The sequence below is a fragment of the Prionailurus viverrinus genome, chromosome D3 (genome assembly GCF_022837055.1).
Source record: "Prionailurus viverrinus isolate Anna chromosome D3, UM_Priviv_1.0, whole genome shotgun sequence".
Taxonomy (NCBI): domain Eukaryota; kingdom Metazoa; phylum Chordata; class Mammalia; order Carnivora; family Felidae; genus Prionailurus; species Prionailurus viverrinus.
Genome location: NC_062572.1, coordinates 95,329,861 through 95,355,546, shown reverse-complemented (window position 1 = coordinate 95,355,546; position 25,686 = coordinate 95,329,861). Strand labels below are relative to the sequence as shown.

Here is a 25,686-nt window from a genome sequence, read left to right as displayed (position 1 = left end):
CGCGACGGCGGGCTCCGGGAGAGGCGCCAGGCGCCGGTCCGGGTGCCGTGAGCGCGTCTTCTCCGGGCAGGAGCGCACAGCTGGCGTCTCCACGGGAAGAGGTGGAGGCACCCCCGCGAAGTCCATGCTCAGAGAACCCCCCCCTCCTTGCTCTCGTCGTCGGACAGGCCACGTCCGAGAGGAGGGCCGACCACGGGGCGGCCTGGGCCTCCCTTTGTTTGTGGCTCTTCCTCCATTTTTGTTTCCTCGTCAGTGTCCACTATCAGCGTGTGGTTTTTGGCAGCAGGAGAGGAAATGAGCGAAGCTGGCAAAGGCCATCGTGAGCGAGCTGCACAACATCCCTCTCTCCACCCCGTGACCGGCCCCCAGGCAGGGGACGCGTCCCCACGGCCCACTTTGCCAAGAGAACTGGGGGGTGGGGAGCACACGCTCACGTCACGGAACTGCCCGGGCTTCCCTTTGCCGCCCAGATAAATTCCGCGTGTTTCTGCAAAGGCCCCAGCGCGTCCGAGGGCGGCTTCCTGCAGCCGGCAGCTGGCACACCTGTCATCACCCCCACCCCTCCCCTAAATGCCCTTTCGACACCCCTACTATTGTTAAGAACAACAATAATAAAACGGGGTTGGGGGAACCAGGAACCGTGTCATATGGGTGCTGATAACAGCCCGGCTTCACAGGCGGGAGCCTGCCCGCGAAGCCCCAGGCCACCAGCTCTTCCCGAAGGTGCAGCCCGGGCTCAGACCCAGGGCCATGGCGTCCCACACTGTGCCCAGGCCCACCCGCGGCCTGCAAGGGGGCCGCCTATGGGGCGGGGGGGGGGGGGGGATGAGTCACTTAATGCAAACACCAGAAGCACAGCAGGCCAGAGTGGGCGCCAGGCCAGCATGCCTGCAGAGGACACATCTGCCGGGGACACGGACGTGATGCACGAGCCACACCTTCTCTGAAGATGGCACTGACCTTCAGGCACAAAACACCGGAGGGGCCGTGGCTCACGCCGGGCGAGTGACTCTTCCCAGCCGCTAATGAGGCCCGGCTGCTCAGGCCAGCTCTCAGGACAACACCCGTCCCTGGAGCGTCCCAGGGGTCAGCCACGCACAGTTTCTCTACGACACTCTGGCCGCCCAGCTTTGCGAGGCCCGCTAGAGAGCACTGAGAAGCGCGCGGCCGAGGCACCTGGGAAGGCAGGGCGAGGTGCTCCCCGCTTCCGCCGCCCGGACCACACGGCCTCCCCCATCACTTGACCCCGAGACTGCCCTGCGCTCCCAAGGTCCCAGGTGCCACGGGCCCCTGAGCACGGACACAAGGGCCTGGGCCACCAGCGACAGTTCCCCTCCGCCTCCCGCTTCACTTGCCGGGCCTTCTGTTTCGAGAGGCGCGCGTCCGGCTGGTATTTTGCAGAAGAGCGTGACACAGAAGAACATTCGCACAGAGAAGGATGACGAGCACGAGCTTCCTCGGGGCCCTGCCTTGGCGCGGAGAAGGTCCTCCTGCCACTCGCGTGTCTCCGGACCACGCAGGGCAGGCGGGACACCCTCAGCACGGCAGGAAGCCGCGTGCGGAAAGCCCAGCCCCGCGGTGGCAGCTGGCAGAGGCGGCGACCGCCACCCCCCCACAGAGCACGTCGCCACGGCCGGCGTGGCACCGGGCACTTTAGAAGTCCAAAAGTCTCAGATCCTCCTACGCTGACCGGGCCCGTGGGCCCAGGAGCCCTTCCTGACCCAATTTTGGATGGAAGTCTGGGGGGCGTCCGTGGCGACGTCTGGGCTCCGGGCCCAGCAGGTGATGGCACGGTGGGACGGGGGTGTCCGGCCCCCACGGGCCTGCTCTGGGTTGGGGGCTGCAACACTCAGCCATGACAGCTTGTGCAGACTCGGCCTCCTGGACAGGACACCCTGAGGGACGGGCCAGACTCGTCAGTTACACACACGGGGGTTTGGGTGTCACTGCTCCTTCCAATGCCAAGGACAGCGAAGTCTCAGACCAGAGATGCGACCCGAGTGAGATCGCTGACCAGGTGGGGGGGAAGCTCTCTCTGAGGGGCTATAGTGACGGAGATGTGAGGGAGCCAGACAAAGAAAAAATGACGGAATCTGCGGGGGCCTGATGGTTAATAACGAGGGGAATGCGGGGGAAGTCACAGGGGTCATAATGCCAGGGAACGTGGGGAGGTAGAGGGAGTGATAATGGCGGGGAACGTGGGGAGGGCTGAGGGGCAACCCTATCTGGGAATGTGGGGACGTCTGACGGGTAATAGGGACGACCAATAGAAGGGAGGCTGAAGCGAAGAAGCCACGAGTCGTCTAGTTCGCCCGGGCTACACAGAGCACAGGAAAAACAACACCTGTGTGACACGACAAAAGGGGAAGCAGCCTCAGAAGCGGGCTTCCCCTTGCTGCCCACCGGGTCACCTGAACCTTGAAGGGGGAGCCCGAGGTGGGTGGGGGTGGGGAAATCACTCAGCGCACCCTGAGCGGCCCAGGGACCCGGCGGAGCGCGTCACGGCCCTCTGTCCTGGCACCTGCCCCCACCCAGGCTGGCAGGAGGGTCTCGGGGGGGGGGGGGGGGGGGCTGGGAGGGCCGTGCTCCTGGTCCGTCACTGGCGTCCGTGGGCTTCTGAGAAGTCACCGGCCCCGCCTGCCTCCCAGCAACGGCCGGCCGGAAGCGAGCGGTCGTCCGATGCCCCCGTCCTCCAGGCCCGGCAGCGTCGAGGAGCGTCACGGCGCGGCAGGCGCCTTAGCACCGCGCTCAGGACCCACGCGCACGCGCCAACGCCCTCCGGACCTGCCCCGAGGTCCCCTCGGGAGCGCACGGGGCAGCCGCAGCTGACAGAAGGGGCAGGTGGACCAGGTGCCCCGCACAGCTCGGCCGCACAACTGAGGGCGGGACGACGGCACAGCCGCGCTGTTTCACAGTCTGTGCCTTGGCCTTGCGGGGAAAGCCACGCTGGCTCCCGCTCCCAGACGGACCTCAGGCAGGGCCCGGGCGCTCCGAGGGCCGGGTTGGGGACGAGAACGCGGGGTCCCGTCTCCCCCGGCCTCGCCCCGGCCACGGCCTCCCACTTGTCTTCCGTGAGGTCACGGTGCCGAGGCCCCGTGAGTCCACGGCCGCCCCCAGGGGCTTGTGCTGGTGACTTTGGGGGCGGTTTTCTCTCGGTCACGGTTTCCTACAGTGTCTCCTCTCTGCTGACAGTTTCCATCTTCTTATTCAGCTTTTCCACCGACACGCAGGGTTTTTTCTCTGTGCAAGTATTTTGCACTGCAGGTGACATGTGACCCTCACAGCTTGTCAGACGCCTAAAAGAGGAACCTTTGCTGTGCTTAGCGTCGGATGTCCCTGCAGCAGGATGTGGTGAGCTGTTATGCCACAATTTAATTTAATGAGAAAGGTTTTTCCCCTCGTATTTAAGTTTTCTCTCAAGCGCTCCCCAGGTGGAAACTACTGTTTTTTTTCCTGAAACTTCTGTGGCAGTTTGAATTCTTGTCTGACTCTGGGATACGTGTGCAGGATACACACACACACACACCCGAGCCACCTTGATGCGCAGGTCTGAGACGGAGGGAAAAGAAAATTCGTGTTTTTCTAACATTTAAAGTCTAAAATGTACACAGCACAGGCACGCGCGCTCACCTCCGCTCACGTTATCTGTCCACAGTCCCTGGAACCTTCCGGCAACACACACAGATCTCGCGGTGATTTACAAATAAGCTCGCAAAGTAATCAGTGAAGGGTCCTTTCTAAAGTAAAATTTTTGTATTTTCATCTAACGAGTTTCCTTTTCAACACCATTTTGAAAAAAACGGACTTTACAGCCTCGTGCTGTAGTGAAATGGCCTCAGTTTACCCCTGTTGCGCTTCTGTCGGGCTCTCCTGAGACGACGTGACCGAAGGGGGCGGCGAGGGTCCGAACCTCACTGAACGTGTTTTCCTCCTTGACGCCTCGCTTATAAGCCCAGTTTCCCCCCTTTTCGGAATTCCTGGTTTTCGAAAGTGGCCAAAGATCTCAATCAGAATGTCAGGAACCAGCGTGGGGCAGGTCGGCCCCGCACGTAGGCAGCCCCCCGCTCCCCACACACACGCACGCGCACCGTTGCCGTCCCCCGCGACAGTCCCAGGAGGGAGGGGAGGCAGACGCCGCAGTCACAGGTTTGGAAGCAGAGAGTGGGAGGGAGGCTCGGCAAGTGGCCACGGCGGCCCTCGGGCTCACGGGTGAGGAGCTCCACCAGCCCAGGGTCCGTGCCCGAGCCCGCCAGGCCCCCTCCTCCCAGCCTGGCCTCCACTCTGCCCCTGCCCCTGGTCCCCTCTGTGCCCGCAGGGCTGCGCGGGGCTCAGAACCCGGCGTGAAGGGTGGGGAAGGGCCGACGGCAGGGCCGCGTTCCCCTCTTCCGCAGCTTCTCTTAAAACACCACCCCCCAGGGGCGCCATGCACACAGACGTGGCATTCTGTTCCGTTTGTGCTAAAAACACCTACTTTTTTTCATTCATTTCTCCTGTACTAGCTGTTCCGTGCCTTGAAAAAAAAAAAACTTTTTTTTTCGAGGAGGAGAAGAAGCAAGCGACCGGAGGAACCAGGAACCACTCGGTGTCTGTACGGCCACCAATTTTCCACTGCATCGTCAGAACGAACACCGCACATCAGCATTTCCTTTGCTCTGAAACAAACAGCAAAGGGAACTGACCGCCCTCAACCCGATCACACAGATATCAAAGCCAGAGGTTTGCTGACACGCCGTATGGGAAACTTCATTCAGAAATCCCAGCGGCGTGGCACGGCGGTTCCAGGCGCCGCACGGACGGTCTGCCGGAGGCCCTGACACGACGCTGCCCGCCTGACACGGGCCCCGCTCTCGCGGCGTGCGCCCACTCGACCGGTTTTAAGTCTGTTTTTCTGATGTGACGGCCCAGCACAGCCGCCCGCTGTCAACACACCTTGCCTGCCCGTGGGGGCCTCTCTCGGCCTCTGAGGCAGCTTGCTCACCGCCGGCCTGGGGAGGAGGGTGCCGTCCATCTTTTCGGCCCCCACACTTCCTCCGCGACAGCCCTCCTTCCTACCCCGAGGGAAGAAGTGACGGTGTGTGCGTCTGTGCTTGACTTTAAATAACAGGGGCTTGGAAGTGATGACGGCACCCTAAGACTAGAAAGGAGACCCGGGGTCCTGACAGTGTGTCCCTTAGATCCTAAGAACCAGAGGACGTTGTGTGAGCAGAGTTAAAACAGAAACAGACTCTGGGAGGGAAAGCAATCCCCAGAAAGTGACAGAAACGTCCCAGCATCTCGGTGGTGCTTGTTCTGAAAGGCGGCCCGACCCCTGTTGTGCGGGGTGGGGGGTGCCCGGGGCCGCGAATGAAGCCACTTCAAAGCCAACAACTCCTCGTGGTCCCACGATTCTCTAACTTTCTCAGAACTCAAGTCCCTTCACGTGATTGCCGCACCATTTAAGCACCGGGTCAGAGATTCATGAACGGAGGCCTGTGGCCTTCCCCGGAAAACCTGACGTGAGCTCTTTGCGCCCCAGACACTCGCTCTCGGGGCGGACGCAGCAGCGGGAGGGCCGGAGGAAGATGACCTGGGTCCTGTTCTCACCCTGCCCCTGCGCCTGACTGGAGCCTGAGGGTCTCCTCCGTGACAAGGGGGCTTGGCCGAGACCCCTCTTTGCCCTCTGAGTCGGGGATGCCGTGATCACGCCGAACGGAGAAACCAACCTCCCGGATGGAGTTGCGCGTGCCGAGTGTAAGACAGGCGTGAACCGCACAGCACCCTCCCCAGCCCTCTGGGAGGTGGATGTTATTATCGTTCTTCGAAGACGGGCCCAGAGAGGGCAGGGGACGCTCCAGGCCTCACACGGCATCGTCAGCGGCCTGAGCGACGGCCTCCTTGGGGACAGGCTCTCCAGGCTGGCTTTCTGAACGGCAGAGGGACGCGTCGACGTGCCCAGCGCGTGCTCGGCCAGCCTGCTTCCACAGCCAACGTGCCGCAGGACTGGCACTTTCTGGTGAACGTTCAGTTTCCTGTCCGTGGGAAGAGTGGACTTTCGGGCACGTCAGCGGAGGCCTGGGCTAGGCCACGCTGCACGCGCGCTCACAGAGACCCACCACGGTGCCGAGAGGTGGGGGTCATTTCCGTGTGTTGAGTTTCAGTGTTTCCTGCACAGCGTGTGCATTCTTTAGAGGATCAGAGCACCTCTCTGTGTAGGCGTGTCGTGGGCTAATACAAACACGGGCCGCGCGCCCCGTGTCTGTCACAGAGCGCCGACAGCCCCGGACGCAGCCCTGAGTGTCACCCGGGGCAAGACAACTGAACGGACGCCCCCGGGCTGCCCCTGCCTGGCCCCACAGGCCTGGGACCGTGGGCGGGGTTCTCTGTCCCCTCTCTCTGGCAGGAATCCACCCATCAGGGTCGTGGGGCCCACGTGCGGGGCTTCGGGGAGGGGGGACACGGGAGAGGTGGGTGTCCACACAGACACTGGGCCGACTTCCTCAGGAGCTGGGTTTGGGCCTCGGGAGTAAGAAATCCAGTTCGGCAACGTTCCCCCAGCCACACGGCATCATCTTTGCTTTAAAAAAGTTCAGTGAGGGGCGCGTGGGTGGCGCAGTCGGTTAAGCGTCCGACTTCAGCCGGGTCACGATCTCGCGGTCCGTGAGTTCGAGCCCCGCGTCGGGCTCTGGGCTGACGGCTCGGAGCCTGGAGCCTGCTTCCGATTCTGTGTCTCCCTCTCTCTCTGCCCCTCCCGTTCATGCTCTGTCTCTCTCTGTCTCAAAAATAAATAAACGTTAAAAAAAAATTAAAAAAAAAAAAAGTTCAGTGAAGATGGCTAAGGGTTATACTTCACAAGTAACACTCTTGCGTCTGCTGTTTGAAAAAAATATCGGTTGCGTCGGTACTCGTTAACTGGATCACGTAAAACACGTTTTTAAAGCATCTTCCTCCTTTCCGATAGTGAGGTTAGTTCTGCTAAGGAGACAGTTGTCCCGTGAAGTTTTAAACATTCAGAGTCAGCCTGGCAGGGCCACTGTTCCTTTTTCATTTCTGGTTTGACGACAGGCCACAATGCCACTTTTTCATGAAGAGGACGACTTTTCAAAAGCCATCGCTGTCCTTTAAACACAAGCCACGTGGGAAACAAACAGGCCGGAAGGATCCACACAGGATTAAGTTCTGGGCGCAGGTCCTGTGGCCACAGCGGCACCGTCTCGTCCCGTGGGCCCGCTCAAAGCTCACGGCCAAATTAAGTACCGCGTGTAAAGAAACGTACAAGGGTGGTTGGTACGCGCTTACTCAGTTTTTTCTGAGGGACAGCAAAATGCGTGCCCTTCATCAGAGACATTTTTATTTTTAAGGGAGAGCCAAAATAGCTTTGTGAGGAGCAAAACAAAACAGGAAGGCCGTTTTCCCCATTCCTATAACTAAAAGATAATTTTAAAAAGTATTTGCTAACTTTCCCAGAAAATACACCGTTAGCTAAAGTTAGTGCTGTAACCCGAGAGGATGATAATTTAGCCAGACAGCAGTGCGACCAGAAATATCGCTGGCCAGGTAGTGTCTGCCGTGCGAACCTTTACACGGCCAGTGGTTCTGGGACGCGGAGGCCACCGGACGCAAATCCTAACGAGCGCGCGGGTCCCCGCTGCCGAGACCTTCCGTGCGGAGGGCGTGAACCACGCGGTCGGTGGCCTGCTGGACACACAGTGTTCACATGCACCACTGCACAGACGTAGCCAGACCCCCTTGGTGATCGAAAGCATTACGGCAGGTGTGGGCAGTGCGTGAAAACGTCATGATAAAAGCCACCGCTTGGAAAGGTAGGAGCAGAGAAGAACACGCTTTTGTCCCCCCCCCCCCCGCCCAAGCACGGGTGGGCGCTGAAGAAAGCTGGAGCCGTCTCTCGTGCGGGGTTTTAATTTCTTAAAAGAGGCAGCGTCTTACAAAGTCCGCCGTCCCTACCTCCTCGTTCACCGGCGGGCACTCCGTCCGTGGCCTGGTGTGGACGGCGGGCTCAGCGTCCATGCGGCCCCACCTGGCGTGGCCGGTGCTGTCCCCGGCCCCGCACGGCCTCGGGCGAGAGCAGGTGCCCTTCTGCAGGACTGTCACAACCATGGCAATTCTGAAAATGCAGAGTTGCAACATCACCGAAGCCCTGTTTTACTTTTCTGACTTTTTTCAAAGACGCTTTGTGAGGCGGTGGAAAATGAGGCCGTCTCTCAAGTTTCATTAAAAAGTAAGTTCCCGTGTTACCTCGGGTGTCCTGGACCCATTTCAGCCTTCACTTATTTTTATCTTTTTAATCATAATAAGCCACTGCCACGGGGCCTGCTATTTTTGGAAGGAGGGACCGGGACGGCGAAGTCTGAGTGACAACAAGTCACGGTTTTAATAAAACATGACCCTCCCGACTGCGTGTGGGGCTGGCACCGGCAGATACTATTGTCACACGGGACTGTCAGCCATTAAAACAGAATAATTTTCCTGCCTTCAGTGCCTGCTTCCTTATTTAGCCCGAATACTCCAGATAATGCGAACGCCCGTGTGGAAACTCCAGCCTCCGTGGGGACCGGGCCGGCCACGTGACTGGGGGGTTCCGCGGGCGTGCGGCGGGCGTATGCTCCCCTATCACCTGGCCCATTTTTGTCTCCACGCCAAACTCACCCCACAGTCGCTCCTGGGGATCACTAAACCACAAGCGTTTTTCCAGGGCTTTCTTTGTGCTGCTAGAAAACACATTCCCCCGAAATATACAATTTGTATTCACACAGAATTAACAAAAATGAAAAAATAAAAGACCAAAAAGGCTCCCTTTAATTAAAAAATAACAACGTGAAGTGGACTGAGAGAGGCAGAGAGACGGTCAGGCTGCTGCCTCCTGTCTCCCTGCCCGGGGACACGAGTCGGTGTCCTCGACACAAAAGGCGCTAACGAACCAAGTGGCTCCCGACCCTTTGTGGGCATCGGCAGCGTCCACACGACGGTGCACCGGCTGGGCCTCGGCAGGCCGCACCAGACCGCCCGCCGGCCGGGCGCAGGCCAAGCGCCCTCCACGCACCTGGCAGCTGCCGGGTTTGGTCAGAAGAGGCTGCTCATCACGGAGGCAGAGGAAAGGCTCAAGCCCACCTGTTCCTGGCTTCACGGGAAGTGAAACCACACCTTGTCGGTTAATGTGAGTGTGAAGTAAATCCTCACCTTACCAGAGAATCATGAGTAATTCTGTCAGGCGGGGCTGCCCTGCTGTAATCACATAAGAAAGCGGTCGCTTAAACGGCCGTCTGTACCTGCGGGATGGCAGGCGGCAGACACGAGGTCCAGGACCCGGGTCCCTGTGATCTCAGCAACGACCACTACAGGGCAGAGAAGGAACAGAGTGCCGTGTCCTGCCCGCCCCGAGTGTGGACCCGGGTGAGGACCCTGGGGACCCACCGTACTATTTATCATATCTTGCACGTGTCTGAAACTTTGGTAATTAAACACCAACACCGTCTTCAGAGGCAAGCTGGAGCCCGGGAGAAGCCGGTGACTGTCGGTCAGCCTAGGCGCCTCGCCTGCTACCTGGGGAAGCTGCTGGGCGGCCGAGCCCATCCCACGGCGGTGCCCACCCCCAGCGATGTCCTCTGCCCCAAGACACCTTTTCACCCTGCCACCCGGGACGCCCGCGTCCCGCTCCTGGCTCTCCTGGCCCCCCGGGGGAGGGCCACCTGCTGCCACTCCTGTGCTCACGGGCCCCATTGGTCTGAGCCCACCTTGAGGGTAGGAATTGTTCCTGTGAGTATTGAGAAAACCGACCAGCAGCAAAGCCGGCTTCTTTATTCTGTGAAGATCTGAACAGAAAAATCACAGAACGCAGGAAGAAAACCGTGTGCAAAACCGAGCTGGTAAGTTCCTCTCAGAGATTCTGTGTGTGGAAGAGACAACCGAACTGAGAGGGAGCGGCCACCAAATACAGCCCAGGGAACAGGCCCCTGGTCTGGAGGACATATTGACCCTGGAGTGGAAAAACACCCAAGACTGAATTTTTGTATTGATTATCTCATTATTAATCTTTATAGAAGCTATTCCAACACTGCACATAATGAGTAATTCATCACAGTATATTAGGTGCCATGGAAGCTGCATTCAGTATAAAGGGCCATTAAGTTTCTTGTAATTGCCCATTACTGGAGCTTTCGTTAGTTCTAAATCAAATCAGCAGGACCGGCATGTATGCGCTCTAATTGACTTTATGTAATAACCGCGCGCCCCTGGTCCACCAAGAGGAGCGGTCTGGCTGTGTCACCGCGCTCCCGAAGACCACTTCTCGGCCTGAGGCCTCAGGTGGAACCGCCGTTTCCCACCCTCCTCGAAAGGACAGACCCAAGCCGTCACCCGAACGCGGGAAGGACACGGGGGGCCCGGGGAAGCACCCCGCCTGGGTCTGCAGCTTTCTCAGAGCTGCTTTCCGGGGAGAGTCTAGCCGCTCCGAACTCCCAACGGAACCCAAGCCTGGAGACGGGTCACGTCCTTCAGAGGCCCACACATCTGCAGCTGTCCACAGGGAGCAGACACAGGACAGGTTACAACCCAGCGCGTCTCACTCTCCTGAAAAGTCCTCCCAAAACCATCTCTCGGTCCCCAGACTCAAGGCAAGCGCGCGGTCATTAGCGGTCCGGCAGCTTAGCTTTGTCTTCTCGAACCGCTATTTCAACTGTGACTATCGTCAGCTGTCTGACCTCCTCTGCCCACTCCCCTCTAATTTTCGAGGAGCCAGAGAACCGAGGTGTGCGTGTGTTCTGAAGGCCCTGCAATGCCGGAACAGAGTGAGGAATCTGCAAATATTGTTTGTTATGTCCTCTTTTGAAAGTTGAACGGATCCTCTGCGTGAGTTTCCAGGAGACCGAGCGAGAGCTAAGTAACAGTCTCACCGGAGGCTTCTGGGCATTTATTGCTCAGGCCGGGCCGACGTCACCGCCCAGCCACGTGGCGGGCTCGCGTCTGCCGGGTTTCTTCCTTTTGGTGGGGCTATGAGCCATCCATTTGCAAAATCTGGCATTAACTCTCTCTCTGTTTATCTACATTGGCTTCCGAAGAAGCCTTACATATGTCCTCAAAAGGAGGCAACGTGCAGAGAACGAGCTATTTAGAAATATGTGTGCACAATAGATGTTAGCTCAGACTGAAGGGGCTCTGTATCGGGTGTGAGTAACTTTACGGCAAAGCAGTGTCTGAGCTTTCCCCGGGGTCTTGACAGTCTGTGGCCATTTCCACAACAAAGAGCTACACAGACTAGCCGGAGGAAGTGGACAGGTCCAGGGTCCCGGGCACAGTGCAGGCCTAGGCGCCCGAGGTCAGCCCCTCCACCACAGCTCCACCTTCCCCACAAGCGGCCAGAGGTCTGGCCACACTTCCACGCACCCATCTGAGTGCTGACTTCAGGAAGCCCTGCTCAAGTGGAGGTCGCCGATGCAATGGTGACCAGAGCTGCTCTAAGAGTCCCCCGAGTGTCTGCAAAGATGCTCCCGGTGCCCAGGGCCCTGCTCCTTGCAGCTCGGGACACTGAGGGGTGCCGGGAAGAAACCGCCCAGAGGGTTGTGCGTCCTGAAGCTCTCCTCACCTTCCCAGCATTTAATGAATGTGCTGGATGCCGTCTGCTCAGCAAGGCCCACACTCCAGGCCCCAGCTCCTCCCAGCGCAGAGGGGCCTCCTCCCAGCTGCGCCCTGGGGGCAGGTAGGAGCCGTGCCGGTGCCCGGCCACCCCCTCCGGCTCCCCAACGCCAGGCTCTGCCGACCTAGCAGGGCGGCAGCTGGGGACGGCTCCAGACCGCGTGCACTGGGCCCCGCTGCCCACCTGGCCTTGAAAACACAGAAACAGGAAGCAGAACAGAGGAGGAAGCGGCAGGCCAGGGAAGGGCCGATTCTGGTAAAAGGCTCGCTTGAAAGCCCAGGTCAAAAGGCACCCCCAGGGAGCCTGCCACGCCTACGGGGAAATGCTCACCAAAGTGATCAATCACCCAGTTTCCATCCGTATGTCTCCGTGCCATACTTCATTCCGCCCTATCGGGACAGGAAGCTGCACGCAGGATGGAAAGCTGGCACTTGGTCCCGTGGAAACCACCGTTTCCATCTCCGAGAGTGACAGAGCATCAACACCGTGGTTAACGGGTGATGAGAGATAAGGACCAGGGGAGCGGAGGGCGGGTGCGGCCGCTCTGCGCACTTTCCAGCGTTTGGACAAAGTTCGCAACGACAGTCCGATGCGTGCTTCCCACGCTTTTAATCCAGACAAACACTCGATGAGCGGCCAGACCTTGACAAGCAGGTTTTGGGCGCTTTTCTTAAATTCAAGTGCGTAAAAAAAATGTGGGCGTGCCACTCTCCCAGCCCCAGCACTACAAGCTGTCCTGTGGCTTTATCAAGTGTGGCCGCAGACACCCCCGCCAAAGCCAGAGCGAGCCCGCCGCTGACGGGCAGGCTGCGCGGCCCAGCGCCACCGCCCTCCCTCCGTCCACCGCCCTTCTGCTGTCCAGCCATCTGCCAAGAGGAAATAACTTCGCTGTGCTGGGAGTCTGGGAATCCCAGAAAACAATCTTAAATCCACAAAAATAATTGAAGTTTGCTTCTACTGAGCCACTTGGTTCCATTCTGATTTTTATTACAACGTCAACAAGAGTTTAATTTGTTTTAAAGTTTAGGTTCTTAAATCTGAGTGATATACGGTAGTTTACGGCTTGCTGGCAACAGCTACCGTGGAAAAAAAAAAAGCAAAGTGCAAATAAAGGCGACTCGAGGTTTGACACCGTGAAGGCGGGGAGGTGTGCCAAGAGCAGCAGGCACAGCACGGCCTTCCCCACCCGGGACGCAGCCGTGCCGCGGCCAGGGGCACGCTCCCTGTTCCCCGATCTCGTTTGGAGATGGCAATTCAGGGGAAATGTCCCAAAATGCAATTTCTCACGCGAAACGTTCTCAGATGCCGGCTAGGGCCGTAACGGCACCACCGTCTTATCTGGAGTCCCTTCTGGAAACCGGTTCCAGCACAAGCCCGAGAGGGGCCGGTGGGGGAGAAAGGTCTGCCCCACCCAGAGGGTCCCAGCGCAGGCAGCGCTGAGCCCGTGGACTTCTCAGAGCCACCCCGACGGGGAACCCATCGTGATGCGGACCGCCGGCCGAGACCTGCCCCCGGTTTCCAGCCCAGCTGTCTCTGGGCCACGGCTCTCAGCCCCATCAGAACCATCTGCCCGTGTCAGGGGCAGAAAGGACAGAGGGGCTGGACAACAAGGCTTTCCCCGGGGTCTTGACAGGTCTGCAGCCATTTCCACAACAAAGAGCTACACGGGCTAGCCGGAGGAGTGGACAGGTCCGGGGTCCCGGGCTTCTTCCTTTTGGTTTGAAGGGTGCTGCCCATGTGCGGGTCCCACTTTGGGCTCTCAGGCCCAGCTGCCCGCTCTGAGTGACCAGCCAAGGCCCCAGGGGGCAGCCAGGCTCCCCTACATCTGTGTGGCCAGACGGTGTCTCTGTGGCACATTCCCCCTTCCCCCCTGCGGTGGACTCGGGCTAGAGCCAGACCCCAGGCAAATCACAGGCGTTTCTGGACGCCGCCGAGGGCCATCAACTGCCACTGTCCTCCAGGCCCACTTCCTGCCGTATCTAAACTAACAGCAGCTGTGGGGCCTGATAGGGCCGAGTGCTGGGGAAGCCTGCACCCTTGGGTGGGAGAGAGGACGGCCGGGGGGCTGATAACGCCGCCCCCAGGCCCGATGACTGCATCCTGCACTGTCTGCCCCATTTCAGAACAAAAGAACACCGGCCACTGGCTCTGCAGCGACAGCGTGCGCCCAGGGCGGGGAGTGGTCTGGCTGACTCGGCCCATTGTGCGCAGTATCAGGCTCTGATTAGCCGGGGTCCCCTGGGCCCGATAAGGGCGGATGTTTCAGAAAGGAACAGGCCTTCTTTGTTCTGCAGTGTGTGTAAGTGTCCGCGTTATAATCTGCAAGGAAGGAAGAACCCTGCTTCAAAATTCAAGCAGAGAAAGGTACGGGGACTCCCAGCTCCGTGCACCCACCCGACATGGAAACCGATGGACAGGCTGCATGCCCGACGGCAGGAAATCGAGGACGCCGCCACGAGGCAACCAACAGAGCGGCCCCTGGTACCACTCACTGGCCGTGTCTCCCAAAAGGTCCCTACGTCGGCTAAATGGGGGATAACGTGGAAGCACACGCAGTTTTGCACCCCCCGAGAAATTCGACCGCCAGCATTGTGTTTATGCCACATACAAACAAATTGTCTCCCAGCTGTCCTTAAGAAAGGAGTCCGAGGACCGTACGTGTTCCACAAAGGAAAAACCGTATGTGACACACACAAGCCTTCAGCTTCAAAAGAGCCGTTCTGCCTCTGGCATCGAGTGTCTTAACAAACGTGGGTGACTCTGGAAGGAAGCTCCTTAAGCCCCGTAACAGATGCAGACCTAAAGCCATTCCTGGAGGTCTGGCTCTTCTGGACACGTTCACACGGACGGAGCCACGTAACAGGGGGTGTTTGTGTCCAGCTTTTTTGACTCGGCCTGTGTTTTCCAGGTGCCCCACGCTGGAGTGTGTGTTAGCACGTCAATCCTCCTTCCGGCTGAGTAACACCCCATCGTCTGGTTGTGACATGCCTTTCCCGTCTGTGGTCCAGGGGCTGGACACTCGGTCGTCTCAGATGTTCGGGCGTTATAAATAACGCTGCTGAGAACATCTGCACGCAAGGCCTTGTGTGGACGTCGGTGCTGACTTCTCGTGGGCAGATACTGAAGCGTGGAATGGATGGGCCACGGGACACAACTGTGCTCCCGTTTCCTCTGCCTTTTCCCAAGTGTGCCGCAGCCATTCTTGCTTATTAGACTCCCTCCACTGGGTACAAAATCACCTCCGTGTCGGTGTCACGGCTGCCCTCCCTGATGACTGACGACGTTGAGCATATCTGCACGTGCTCATTGGCCATTCACACGTCTACTTAAATCTTAGATGCCAGTTTTTGTCTAGGCTGTCTTCTTATTGTTGAGATAAGACTTCTGGTACGTTCTGGATACGAGCCCTCGATCAGATATGTATTTTGCAACTATATTCTTTAGTCAATTGTTTGTCTTCTCATTTTCTGAATAGTTCTTTTGAAGCAGAATAAAATTTGCATTTTGATGGGGTTTCATTTGCCCATTTTTAGATATTGGACTATGTTTTTTGGTATCATATCTAAAAAATCTTTGCCTAATCTAAGGTCTTGAAGATTTTTCTCTTACGTTATTTACTACGTGTTTATCGTTTTAGCTTGTACATTTAATTCCAGGATCAATTTTGAGATTTTTGTGTACGGTATGAGGCTAAAGGTGCAAGTTCACTCTTTTGCACGTGGATATCAATTCTTCTGGTGTCATTTGTTAAAAAGGCTATCCTTTGCCCCAGTTAAATGGCTCGGCATTTTTGTTAAAAATCAACTTACCATAAATGTAGGGATTTCTTATCTCTAAATTCTGTTCCGTTGACCTGTATGTCTTACGCCAGTGCCACACTGTCTTCATCATTGTAGCTTTATAGTAAATTTTGAATCGGGAAGTGTGGGTCCCACTCCGTTCTGTGTTTTTAAAATTGTTTTGGCTACTCTGGATCTGTGAAATTCCGTATGAATTTTGGGATCATTCTGTCATCTGTCATGTTACTGAAAAAAAGCAAAACCAAATACCTGCTAGAATTTTGATAGGGATTGCACTGATTCCATAAATTAATTCCATTCATTCCACTGTGATGAGAATTAATTCTTTAAAATTTACTAAGGCTCGTTGTATGAATAGAAAAGGTACCCTGGAGAATGTTCCACCCACATTCCACTCTGTTGAGTGTTCTATCCACGTCTTCTGGGTCAAGCTGGTTGACAGCACTGTTCAATTGTTCTACATCCTTCCTGATTTTTTGTCTAGTTATTCTCTCCATCACTGACAGTAGTGTGGTGAGGTCTCCAGCCATTATTTTCGTCTTTCCGTTTATCCCTTTAAATCTACCAATTTTTGTTTCGTGTTTTATGTGGGCGTTTTCAGGTGCAAATATATTTAAAATTATTGTATCTTCTTGCTCAATTTACATTTCACTCGTTATAAATTGTCCCTTTTTGTCTCCATCAACATTTTCTTTCATTTTTTTCAAGTTTATTTGTTTTAAGGGGGTTGCAGAGAGAGAGGAAGAGGGTGACAATCCCAGGCAGCATGGAGCCTGACGCGGGGCTTGAACTCACGAACCATGAGATGGTGACCTGAGCCCAAATCAAGAGTCAGACGTAACTGACTGAGCTACCCAGGCGCCTCGACATTTTCTTTGGTCTTAAATTGATTTTGTCTCCAAATCTCTTTTGGTCACTATTTGCTTGGTATATCTTTTCCATCCTTTCAACCTATTTGTGCCTTTAAATCTAAAGTATGTCGTCTGTAGACAGCACATAATTGGGTCCTGCTTTGTTTTCTTTTCCCTAATCCAGTCTGACAAACTTCACCTTTTTATTGGAGTATTTAGTTCATTTAAATTTAATGTAATTTTGTTGTAGGAATTACATTTGCCATTTTGTTGTTTGTTTTCCATGTCTTGGGGGGGGGTTGTTTGTTGTTTTTCTTGTTTCTATGACCTTTCATTACAACCTTCATTTGTGTTGAATATGTTTTCTAATGTATCACTTCAATGCTTTTTTTGTTTGGTTTGGCTTGGTTTCATTTACGGTGTAAATTTTTCAACTAGTTTTTTTTGTGGCTCTTCTAGAGATTATAATATACAGCTTAACTTAAAGCCTTCCAGTTCAGTCTAATATGAACTTATTCCTAATAACATAGAGAACCTTTGCTTTGATATAGCTTCCTTCCCTACCATTCCCTTTCTGTTATTGTCACACAAATGACACCTTTATATAAGCCAATCAGAATAGTCTTGTAATTTTTGTTTTATGTGTTTTCTTTTAAACAAGTTTGGAGAAGAAAAGAGTTTTGAAATACGTATGCTGTCTTTTTAATTTGTCTACAAAATTACTTTTTACCAAGCGCGTGTATCTGAGTTGCCAACAGCCGAGAGGACTGCCTTCAAAACGTCTCCTAGGTCAGGTCTGCTGGCAACAAAATATCCACATCGTTGCTTACCCAAGAACAGTTTTATTTCCCCATTAAAAAAAAATTTTTTTAATGTTTATTTATTTTTTGAGAGAGACAGAGACACAGCAGGAGCAGGGGAGGGGCACAGAGAGGGGGAGACAGAATCCGAAACAGGCTCCAGGCTCTGAGCTGTCAGCACAGAGCCTGACGCACGGCTCGAACTCACAAACCATGAGATCATGACCTGAGCCGAAGTCGGACGCCCAACCGACTGAGCCACCCGGGCGCCCCATTTCTCCTTCATTTTTAAAGCTAGATCTGCTAGCTATTGACTTCTTGGTCAATGGTCTTTTCCTCTGTGACCTCTGCGATTGCTAGTGAGAAGTCAGCCGCTACTCTTGTTGAGGACTCAGTGTCCCTGGGGACTTGTTTCTCTCCTGTTGGTTTCAGGATTGTGTCTTTCCCTTTGACTTTCGACAGCCTGATTATAATGGGCTTAGCTGTATTTCTTTGGATTTATTCTACTTGGAATTTGTTGATTTGTTTTGTTTTGTTTTGTTTTGGGATATGTACAATGGTTTTCATCAAATCTGGGGAGATTTGGGCCATTATCTCTTCATATATTTTTCCTACCCCTTTCTTTCTCTCTCCCGTCTTTCTTCTCAGTATGCCTATTTACATGTTCTATGGTTTCCCACACATTCATTTTCCTTTTTTCTTTCTATTCCTCAGACTGGATAATCTATAGACATTTCTTCAAGTTCGTTGACTCTTTCTCTCTGCCAATTCCAATCTGCCTCTGAGCCTCTCTAATGAACTTTTCGTTTGAGTTATCGTACTCTGCAAGGCGAGAATGTCTACTTGGTTCTTCAAAAAACTTTTAATCTCGTTATGGATAATCTCTATTTGCTGAGATGCTGTTGTCATACTTTCTTATTTAAACATAGTTTCCTTTAGTTCTTTGAACAGATCTCCAGCCACTGACTTAAAGCCCTTGCTGCTAAGTCCAACAGCTGAGCCCTCTCAGGGACACTGTCTAGTCTGGTGCGTTGTTTCTTCCCTGTCTGTATGGGACATATTTTCAAGTTTCTTTCCAGGTTTCGTAATGTTTTAGTTGAAAACTGGGCATTACAGATAACGTATTGGAGGAACTTTGGAAACAGACTCCTCCGCCAATAGGGTTTGCTCTTTATTTCCCCCTTCCCTTGCTGCTGTGTATTTGATGACTTTTCTGGGCGGATTCTGTGGATCCTGTATTCTCTGTAATGTGTGGCTACTAAGTTCTCTATTCCTCTTTGAAAACCATGTTTTTATCTTGAAGCCTGGCTTCCCAAGGGTCACCCTCAGGTTAGCAGGGTTAATGGTCAGTCGGGAGGTTTCTTCAAATGCCTTACGTCTCCACCTTCTGTTGATGAGATCGAACTGCAGGCAGTCCCCAAGTCAGCCTCAGCATCCACTTGGCTTCCGCACAGGGTCTCCAGGCCAGCCTGCGGCGAACGACCCGGTCCTTTCTTTCCCCGGGTCTTTCCTGAGCATGTGCGCGTCTGTGTGCATACGTGCGGTCTCCCGGTCCCCGGTAATATGTCGGGGCTTGTTGACCCCGCTGCGGTCACCTAGTGTGGCCGGTCTCCCGCTGGCCCCGGTTGAGATCCCAGCCTGGGCAATCTCCCGCAAGCGTGAGTCTAGCCGTCCGTGTTTTCCATCATGGCCCGGGAAGACGACCCTTCCAGGGAGCTTCGCCACCAGTCGAGACACTGTTTGCGCTTCGGGGCAGGGTGTTCACCGAGCCCCACAGAGGCCAACGTCCTTCACGGTCTGTGAAGCTGCTGTCTTTCCACAGCTATGCTCCAAGGAGCTGGGGAAGGCGGGATGGGAGTAGCCCCCGCTTACACCATCACAGACCCACTCTTCTTCGTGGGTCCGTTTTTTCTCGAGTAAATGCTTTTCAGTTTGTTCCGCCTCTTCGGTGAACTTCCAGATTGTGAAATGATTGATTTGGTAGTTCTGTCAGTATTTTTGTTGCTTTCTTTGGGAGTGCTGACTGCGTGAGGCCCTCTCTCCAACACTCTGCAAGTCCTGTCTGTCTTGGCATCCTTTCCGAGCTCTCAAAAGGTGCCTCCGGCGAGAACCAGAGGTTCTCCGATGAAGACACACCACGGTCCTCCTGGGTTCGCAAGGCCCACTCACGCTTGCAAGCCAGACTTTTAAGCAGGACGCTTTAAATGTCACATGTCTAGTGGGCGGAGATACTCATAACAGAGCCGACCCTGGTAAAGAGGCTGCACTTACACCACAGCTGGCAGATCCCCGTGGTGCTCCTGGCCTGTCACTTGTTCAGTGTGATGTGAGCACATTAACCGACCCGTCCGCGAGCCCCGTCTCCCCTGCCGAGTGCGGCCAACACTGGCACTTCCGGCCACGGGTCTGTTCCAAGGCTGAAGATGTGAACTGAGAGAACGTATGCAAACAGTCTGAAAAGCGCCAAAGGCCGTGCTGTTACTGGCACGTGGGTTCTCTGTTGACAATGATGCGTCAGCTCGGTCGGGACGACTTTCTCAGTTCCGACGGGAAGAATGTTGCTACAATTCCAAGCATCCGTGTTCTTCTCTGCCTGAACGTGACGGACACCCGTGAGCCAGTGACTCAGTGTTCCTTAGGGATCCGTAGGTGAGAATACACTTTTCTGTCAGGAAGATCGCTTAAAAGCGTCCGTGCCTAGCCGTCTCTTTGCCTGCAGCTCCAGGGGCAAGAGAGCCCAGCGCCCGGCCTGCGTTACAGAAGAGTCTGGCTGCTCTTACAAAAACACAGTTGTCCGACAGATGTAGACAGAGCCCTCCGCTGCCCTGGTCACCACCCTCCCCAAAGAGACGCCAGGCCCTGATGGTCGATCACCAACCGTGCCTTTTGAATGTGGCTATTATGCTCTTAAATGCTTTGCCTCACAGCTTCACGCTCCGGTGACGCGGCACAGTGGCGTGCTATTCGCAGGCTCACGGATCTGAAGGTATCTGTAAAGAGTGCTCATTCTCAAGTAGGAAAGCGCCGCGAGCCTCAGAGAAACAAAAGGCACGGAGCCCAGGCCCGAGTCGTACAACCCGATCTGTGGCAGATTGACAAAGCCATTTAAAGAACTCTCAGAAAGGTGCCCTGCTCTCTGCAGGAGGAAGTCAGAAAGAACCAGCATGGCAGTCGTGAAATGCTCGTCCACGCACACTCTGCGACTACTCAGAGCTTGCCCGTGACAGAGGACAAAAGCACCACAAGCACGTCCCACGCTGCCCACAAGCACAGTCACGTCTGGGCATCAGCTGGCGGGTCCTCTGCGCTCCTGCCGTAAGTAGCTGGAAGGCTGCTGAGCTCCATGGCGGTCTTGGGCTCTTCCCTTTGCTTTCCTTCTCCAACTCTATTTTTTCATCTCAAGTTAACACTAAGAGGGAAACGAGCTAAGGCCCGTGACGGCGAGGAGAGGCGGAAACATCACTGACGGCAATCCCACGGATCCCCCTCCAAGTACACAGAAAGCAGGCAGACTCTAGAACGATGTCGTCATCAGAAACAAGATAACTCAAAGCACTCCATGCTTCTAGGTAACATCTATGCCAGGTAAGAATGGAGGAAAGTGCCCGGAACCTCACCGACACCGAAGCTCCCACGTCCCACGCGCTGAAGGGCCCCTTGCCCGCTTGGCCCCGCGGCACGTCGGAAGGAGCAGATGCTCTGACGTCACGGCCCGACGGATTACGGGCTGGGTGCAGGTCTGTGTCCGCACGCTACTTCTAGAGGGCCTTCCTCAGCAGGCCTCCCGGACCCCCCGCTCTCTTTCCCCTCTTCCTTCGTGGAGGCCCGGCCTCCTGACCACTGCTGCCCTGGGGGTTGGCCGCAGCAGGTTCCCAAGGGGAAGCACACACCTTCTGAGACAGGGGAAACACGGGGCTGGGGCACTGCCCACGTCCACTTGAGAGACCCTCGTCACACTGACCAACAGTCTCTGCTAGTTGCCGGGTCACACTTCGGTTTATCTGGACAAAGGCTAAAATATTTACACCAACGTCTGCGTATCTGACCCCCACGAGGCGCACCGTCCCTTGACGCACAGCTCCGTGCACACACGGACCGAGGGCCCCGCGAGGAGCGCGCGCGGGCCGGAAAAGCCTGCCACGGCCCTTTGAGGCGCTCCGGTACCTGGAAGTGACCAGTTAGAGGCTCTGCTTCTCGGGTCAGCAGCTTCAGGCCAGGCCTGGGGGACTCACTTCTGCGCTGGGAGAGCCCTCTGCGGGGTCTCCAGAGAACCCATTCTCAGAGCCTGCAACCCACCAACAGCAGACCCTGTCTCCAGTGGCGTGGGGCGTAATTTTTACGCCTCGAGACTCCGAGGTGCACATCCACGTGCATGAAGGACTGACTCTAATGAATCACTTGCGTGGCTGAATCCATTCTTCTACCCATCACGCAGTAGCCGCCGTCCACAGTATTAACGACTCGCGTGTCTGATCACCGTGATACAGACTCTTTCCATCACGAACGGAATGGGGGAGGCCCCAGCCTTGGGTGCCAAGCCAGGTCAGTAAAACTTTCCATGAGGAAAGATTCTGTTCTCTCCCAGAGCAGCTTGGGCTGAGGGAAGAGGGGGGAGCAGAGCAGGGGACGCACGGCCCAGACTCGGGCAGACACGATCCTGGCCGCCTGGTCCACCTGCTTGTTGTTTTAATGACATGGAGACTTCTGGAAGGCTGAGCGCTGCTGGCGGGGACTGAAAGGGCCGATTGTGGCTGAGGCTGCAGGGCGGGCGGGGTGACAACGGGGGCGAAGGCGCAGACACACCAACGCCTCGGGAGCAAGCGCGTCAGCAGCGAAGCTCAAAGGAAGTGCCCGTTTCTGCAAAAGCCGTTCTTGTGTGGGTCCTGTTCACATAACACGCGGTGAATGCCGTGTGCTCCAGAAACGCGTAGGGTACCTTTCCAAAGGCCGTGACACACGGACAGTTACACGTGCGCGTGTGTGAGCTGCTCACATTTTTGCGTAAGCCACGGACAACCCGTTACCGCAGGGGGAGCACGGCCACACAGCTGCCTTCTGCACACGGGGAACTCACAGGGTCGTACCCCAGAAAGGGCTCCTGGCTAGCTTCTACAGCCGATTTTTAAAAATCTACATTTGAAATAGCACAAGGCTTATAACATGGATCTCTTAAAAACATATACCTGTGATTCTGCCATGATTGAGAAGTCTAATCGAGAGCTTAAATCCTATGGATACTGTTGCACCGAAGAACAAATTATAACTGAAGGGCCAAATACTTTTACAGGCCAAATACTTTTGAAACACAACCTGAGAGTAGAGACAACTGAAAAACAAATTCTAACAAAAAAAAAAAAAAAAAAAAAAAAAAGTTGGGATTCGTTTTCAGGCCAGTTCTCTTACGCTTACGTTATTCTTTAAGACAAACGGAAATCTGTAACGCGTTAATCCTCCCAGGTTCCAGGGCGTCGCTCTGCAGACAGAGCAGGTCACACGCGAGGGGCGGTCCCAAGCGTGAGCCACCCTGGCAGCGACGTTTACGTGCCGCAAGTGCCCCAGACGCCTGGCGACTGGACAGAAACCCCGTTCTTGGCTTTTTCATCACATGCTCCTAGAAAACAAAAATAAAACCCAAACGAAACGCCAGCAGAGAACCCCAAAGCACCCGGTCCCTGACTTCTGAACGGTGGTGCAGAAGCCAGCATGCCATCATCGCCCAATGTAATTACATGAAGGTCAGAGCTCCTGCGTGGCCCCATCAGGTGAACGCGAGAGCTCCAGAAAGCTCTGCTGGTCGGAGGGAAAGGCCGGGATGATCGTCACCGTGCTCCCCGCTATCGGGTTTGTCACCACAGGGGCCGGCGCGTGCAGGCCCTCCACCGACCAGGCCCGGTCCGCCCACGGGGCCCCCGGAGAGCAGTGTGGGAGTCCACGGTCCCGTGGGCCTCTAGGAAAAGGCCTCACTGCCACCAGGTTGTCACGGGCCCGCGGTCCCACTGTCCCATGGCTTGCTGGTCTCTCCGGGAAGTGGGCGTATCCCCCCATCATAGCCGCCCCAGCCTCCCCCCTGCCGGCTGCATAACCGCCCAAGACTACGTTTGCTCTTTAACTTCAAGGCCACTTGAAATCAACGTGTCGGATTTTCTAATTTAGGTTTTTGCTGTTTATCCCACTTCCAGGCTGCAAATTCAGACCAGAGACAGAGGAAAGATGCACCTGGTCCGGGCACCACCACCCTCATCGTCACAGCTGCCCTTGGGCTGAATCCGCGACGCTGGGTCCCATTGTCTTAAGACACAGGGTGAACAAAGCACAGGGCAACTCACGCCTGGTCCAGGGCAGTGTAATCACCAGTAAGTGGGGCGGAGGGCGGGTGGGGAAGGGGAGGCACGCGTGGGCAGGTGTGGGGGGGAGGGGAGGCACGCGTGGGGCGGGCGTGGGGGGAGGGAAGGCACGCGTGGGGCGGGGGGAGAGGAGGCACGCGTGGGGCGGGCGCGGGGGGGAGCGGAGGCACGTGTGAGGCGGGCGTGGGGGGAAGGGGAGGCACGCGTGGGGCGGGCGTGGGGGGGAGGGGAGGGGGAAGGGGAGGGGCGGCACAACTGGGTTCAGGGCTGCAGCTCCAGGGGGTGTTGGGGGGCTCCCGTGGGCCAAGGCGGGGAAGCGCCAGCAGGGCAGCTGCTCAGATGGGAGGGGCCATCAGGGTCCCCGGCCCCAGGTCGGCTGTGGTGGGCGTGGCCCCTCTCCCACCCAGGCAGTGCGCAAGCTCTCTCCGAACCTTCCCTCAACCCGGAAGGGGCAGAGCGTGACACTGTCCGTTTGGCAAGTTAATTCTCTAAAGCCACCGTCAGGTGAGCTGTTAAAATGGCGGGGGGGGGGGGGGGTGGCGGCTGGCACAGGAACAGACTGTTGGGGCAACACAGGTCCTGCAGGCTTGCGGAGAGCCTTCTGAGTCGAGGCCCACACCCGCCCACGACACCTGCGTGCCCTCCCCTCGGCCCGTCGGGAGGGTGCCTGTTTGAACCCGGCCCTAGACGTCCCTCGGCATTCCGATGGGGGGCTCCGGGCTCAGGTGCCGTGCCCGCGACGTGGGCCTTTACCCTGCATTAAACCGTCTTCCGACCACGTTCATATTGTGGCTCTCGTGAGAGGGTCCTGGGTTCCAGGGAGCCAAGGCTGCCACGGAGATCCTGCCTCCAGATCCTCCCGAGAGCCCGTGCCACCTGAGTGGACGGAGTCACTCACCCTGGCACGAGGACACGGCACTCTGTCCTCACTCGGACAGCAAGAAGGGGCTGGGCCCACTCTGCCTCCTCACGGCCTGTGGGCACATAGTCTCCAGCCACACAGAGTGACAATCGTTCCATCTGCTCTCCTGGTGGCGGATGGACACCTGGGCCAGGCCATGTGTGTGCCCGGACTGCCAGGGAGAAGCCGCAGAGCCCACAGCTCTCGGTGCTTACCTCCCGGGCCTGCGTGCGTGGCCCACTCTGGCCTCTGGGCCTAGAAGCCGCGCTGCAGGGAAGCCTGGGCCGGTGTGAGGCTGAGCCCCAGGAGCACGGTGCGTGCTCCCCACTGGCCTCCGTCAGCCTCAGGAAAGGCAGTCCCAGGTTCGTCCCCTCCACCCACCACCGGTTCTGGAAGGACCCAGAGAGGGACGTATCAGGGCCACTTCTGTAAGGGGTCCGAGGCCAGCGTCTATTCTTCAGCTGCTCAAGGTTTGCGTGAGGACCACCAGGGCAGAGGGGGAACAGCACGCGTCGGCGTGCGCGAGGGAAAAAGCGCGCGTATTTCTATAAACACGTTATCTGCTTGCTACGGAGGCTTGCGGTGCCCTTGCCTTCACCACAATCCCAGTTCTGACCAAAAAATTACAACAACAACAACAATAAACATCTCCCGGGAATACTCTCATGAGCTAAAACTGAAAAGCTTTGTTTATAGCCGGCCTCGGATTACGGGGCCTTTGTGGAAATAAGGACCCATAAATCCAGCCCCAAACGGAGGCAGAGGGAACGTCTTTGCGTGTAGCCTCACGGGCCGGCTCTCAGAGCCGCTGCCCAGGGGGCCCAGGACCACAAGCATCACCAAGAAAGGCCAGTGGGCAGACGGCTGCTGTCAGGGGGGCAGGGCTGAGGCTCAGAGCAGGAGGAGATGCCCAGGGAGACCGAGGCAGGATGTTTGGATGAAGAAGGAAAGATCCCTGAGAAAGTGACCTCACAAAGTGGATGGAGGTGTGAGACCACCCCCCCCCCCCACCCAGTGAGGGTACAGCAGCTGATGATGGTGGGTGGGTGACAGATAGTGCGGGAAAGGTGGGGCAGGCGCCATGGAGGGAGTCAGGCCAGGACTGGGAGCCAGCCAGGAGGTGGTGGCTCCTTGCAGAACGTGGCCCCAGAGCCCTGCTCCGTGAGCGAGCACCGGGCTGACGGCTGGGCCCCTGCAGACGGGAGTCAGTGCTACGCGTGTGCGGCCGGCGGCCCCGTGGGACTAGGGGCCTGGAGGAGGACCCCCCCATCAGCTCTGCCCTCCCCACCAAATCCAACACCCACCCAGGTGAGCTCTAGTTGGGCGGCGCCCAGAGACTCGCCGGGGCCATGGCGCCCTCTTGA

At 56.3% G+C, this 25,686-nt stretch overlaps 1 protein-coding gene across 6 annotated transcripts in view; it reads right to left on the bottom strand.

The window, feature by feature from the left end:
- The window catches only part of NFATC1 (nuclear factor of activated T cells 1), a 110,986-nt gene that overhangs the window by 7,250 nt on the left and 78,050 nt on the right, over nucleotides 1-25,686 (bottom strand). Inside the window, exon 11 of one of the 6 annotated variants that reach the window (XM_047827262.1) lies at nucleotides 22,224-22,688. The exons of the other annotated variants lie outside the window; for them this stretch is intronic. Coding sequence (XP_047683218.1) covers nucleotides 22,615-22,688 — 74 coding nt within the window. The 3' untranslated portion in view covers nucleotides 22,224-22,614. Of the gene's footprint in view, nucleotides 1-22,223; nucleotides 22,689-25,686 lie in introns of those variants that run through there. 6 annotated transcript variants of the gene reach the window in all.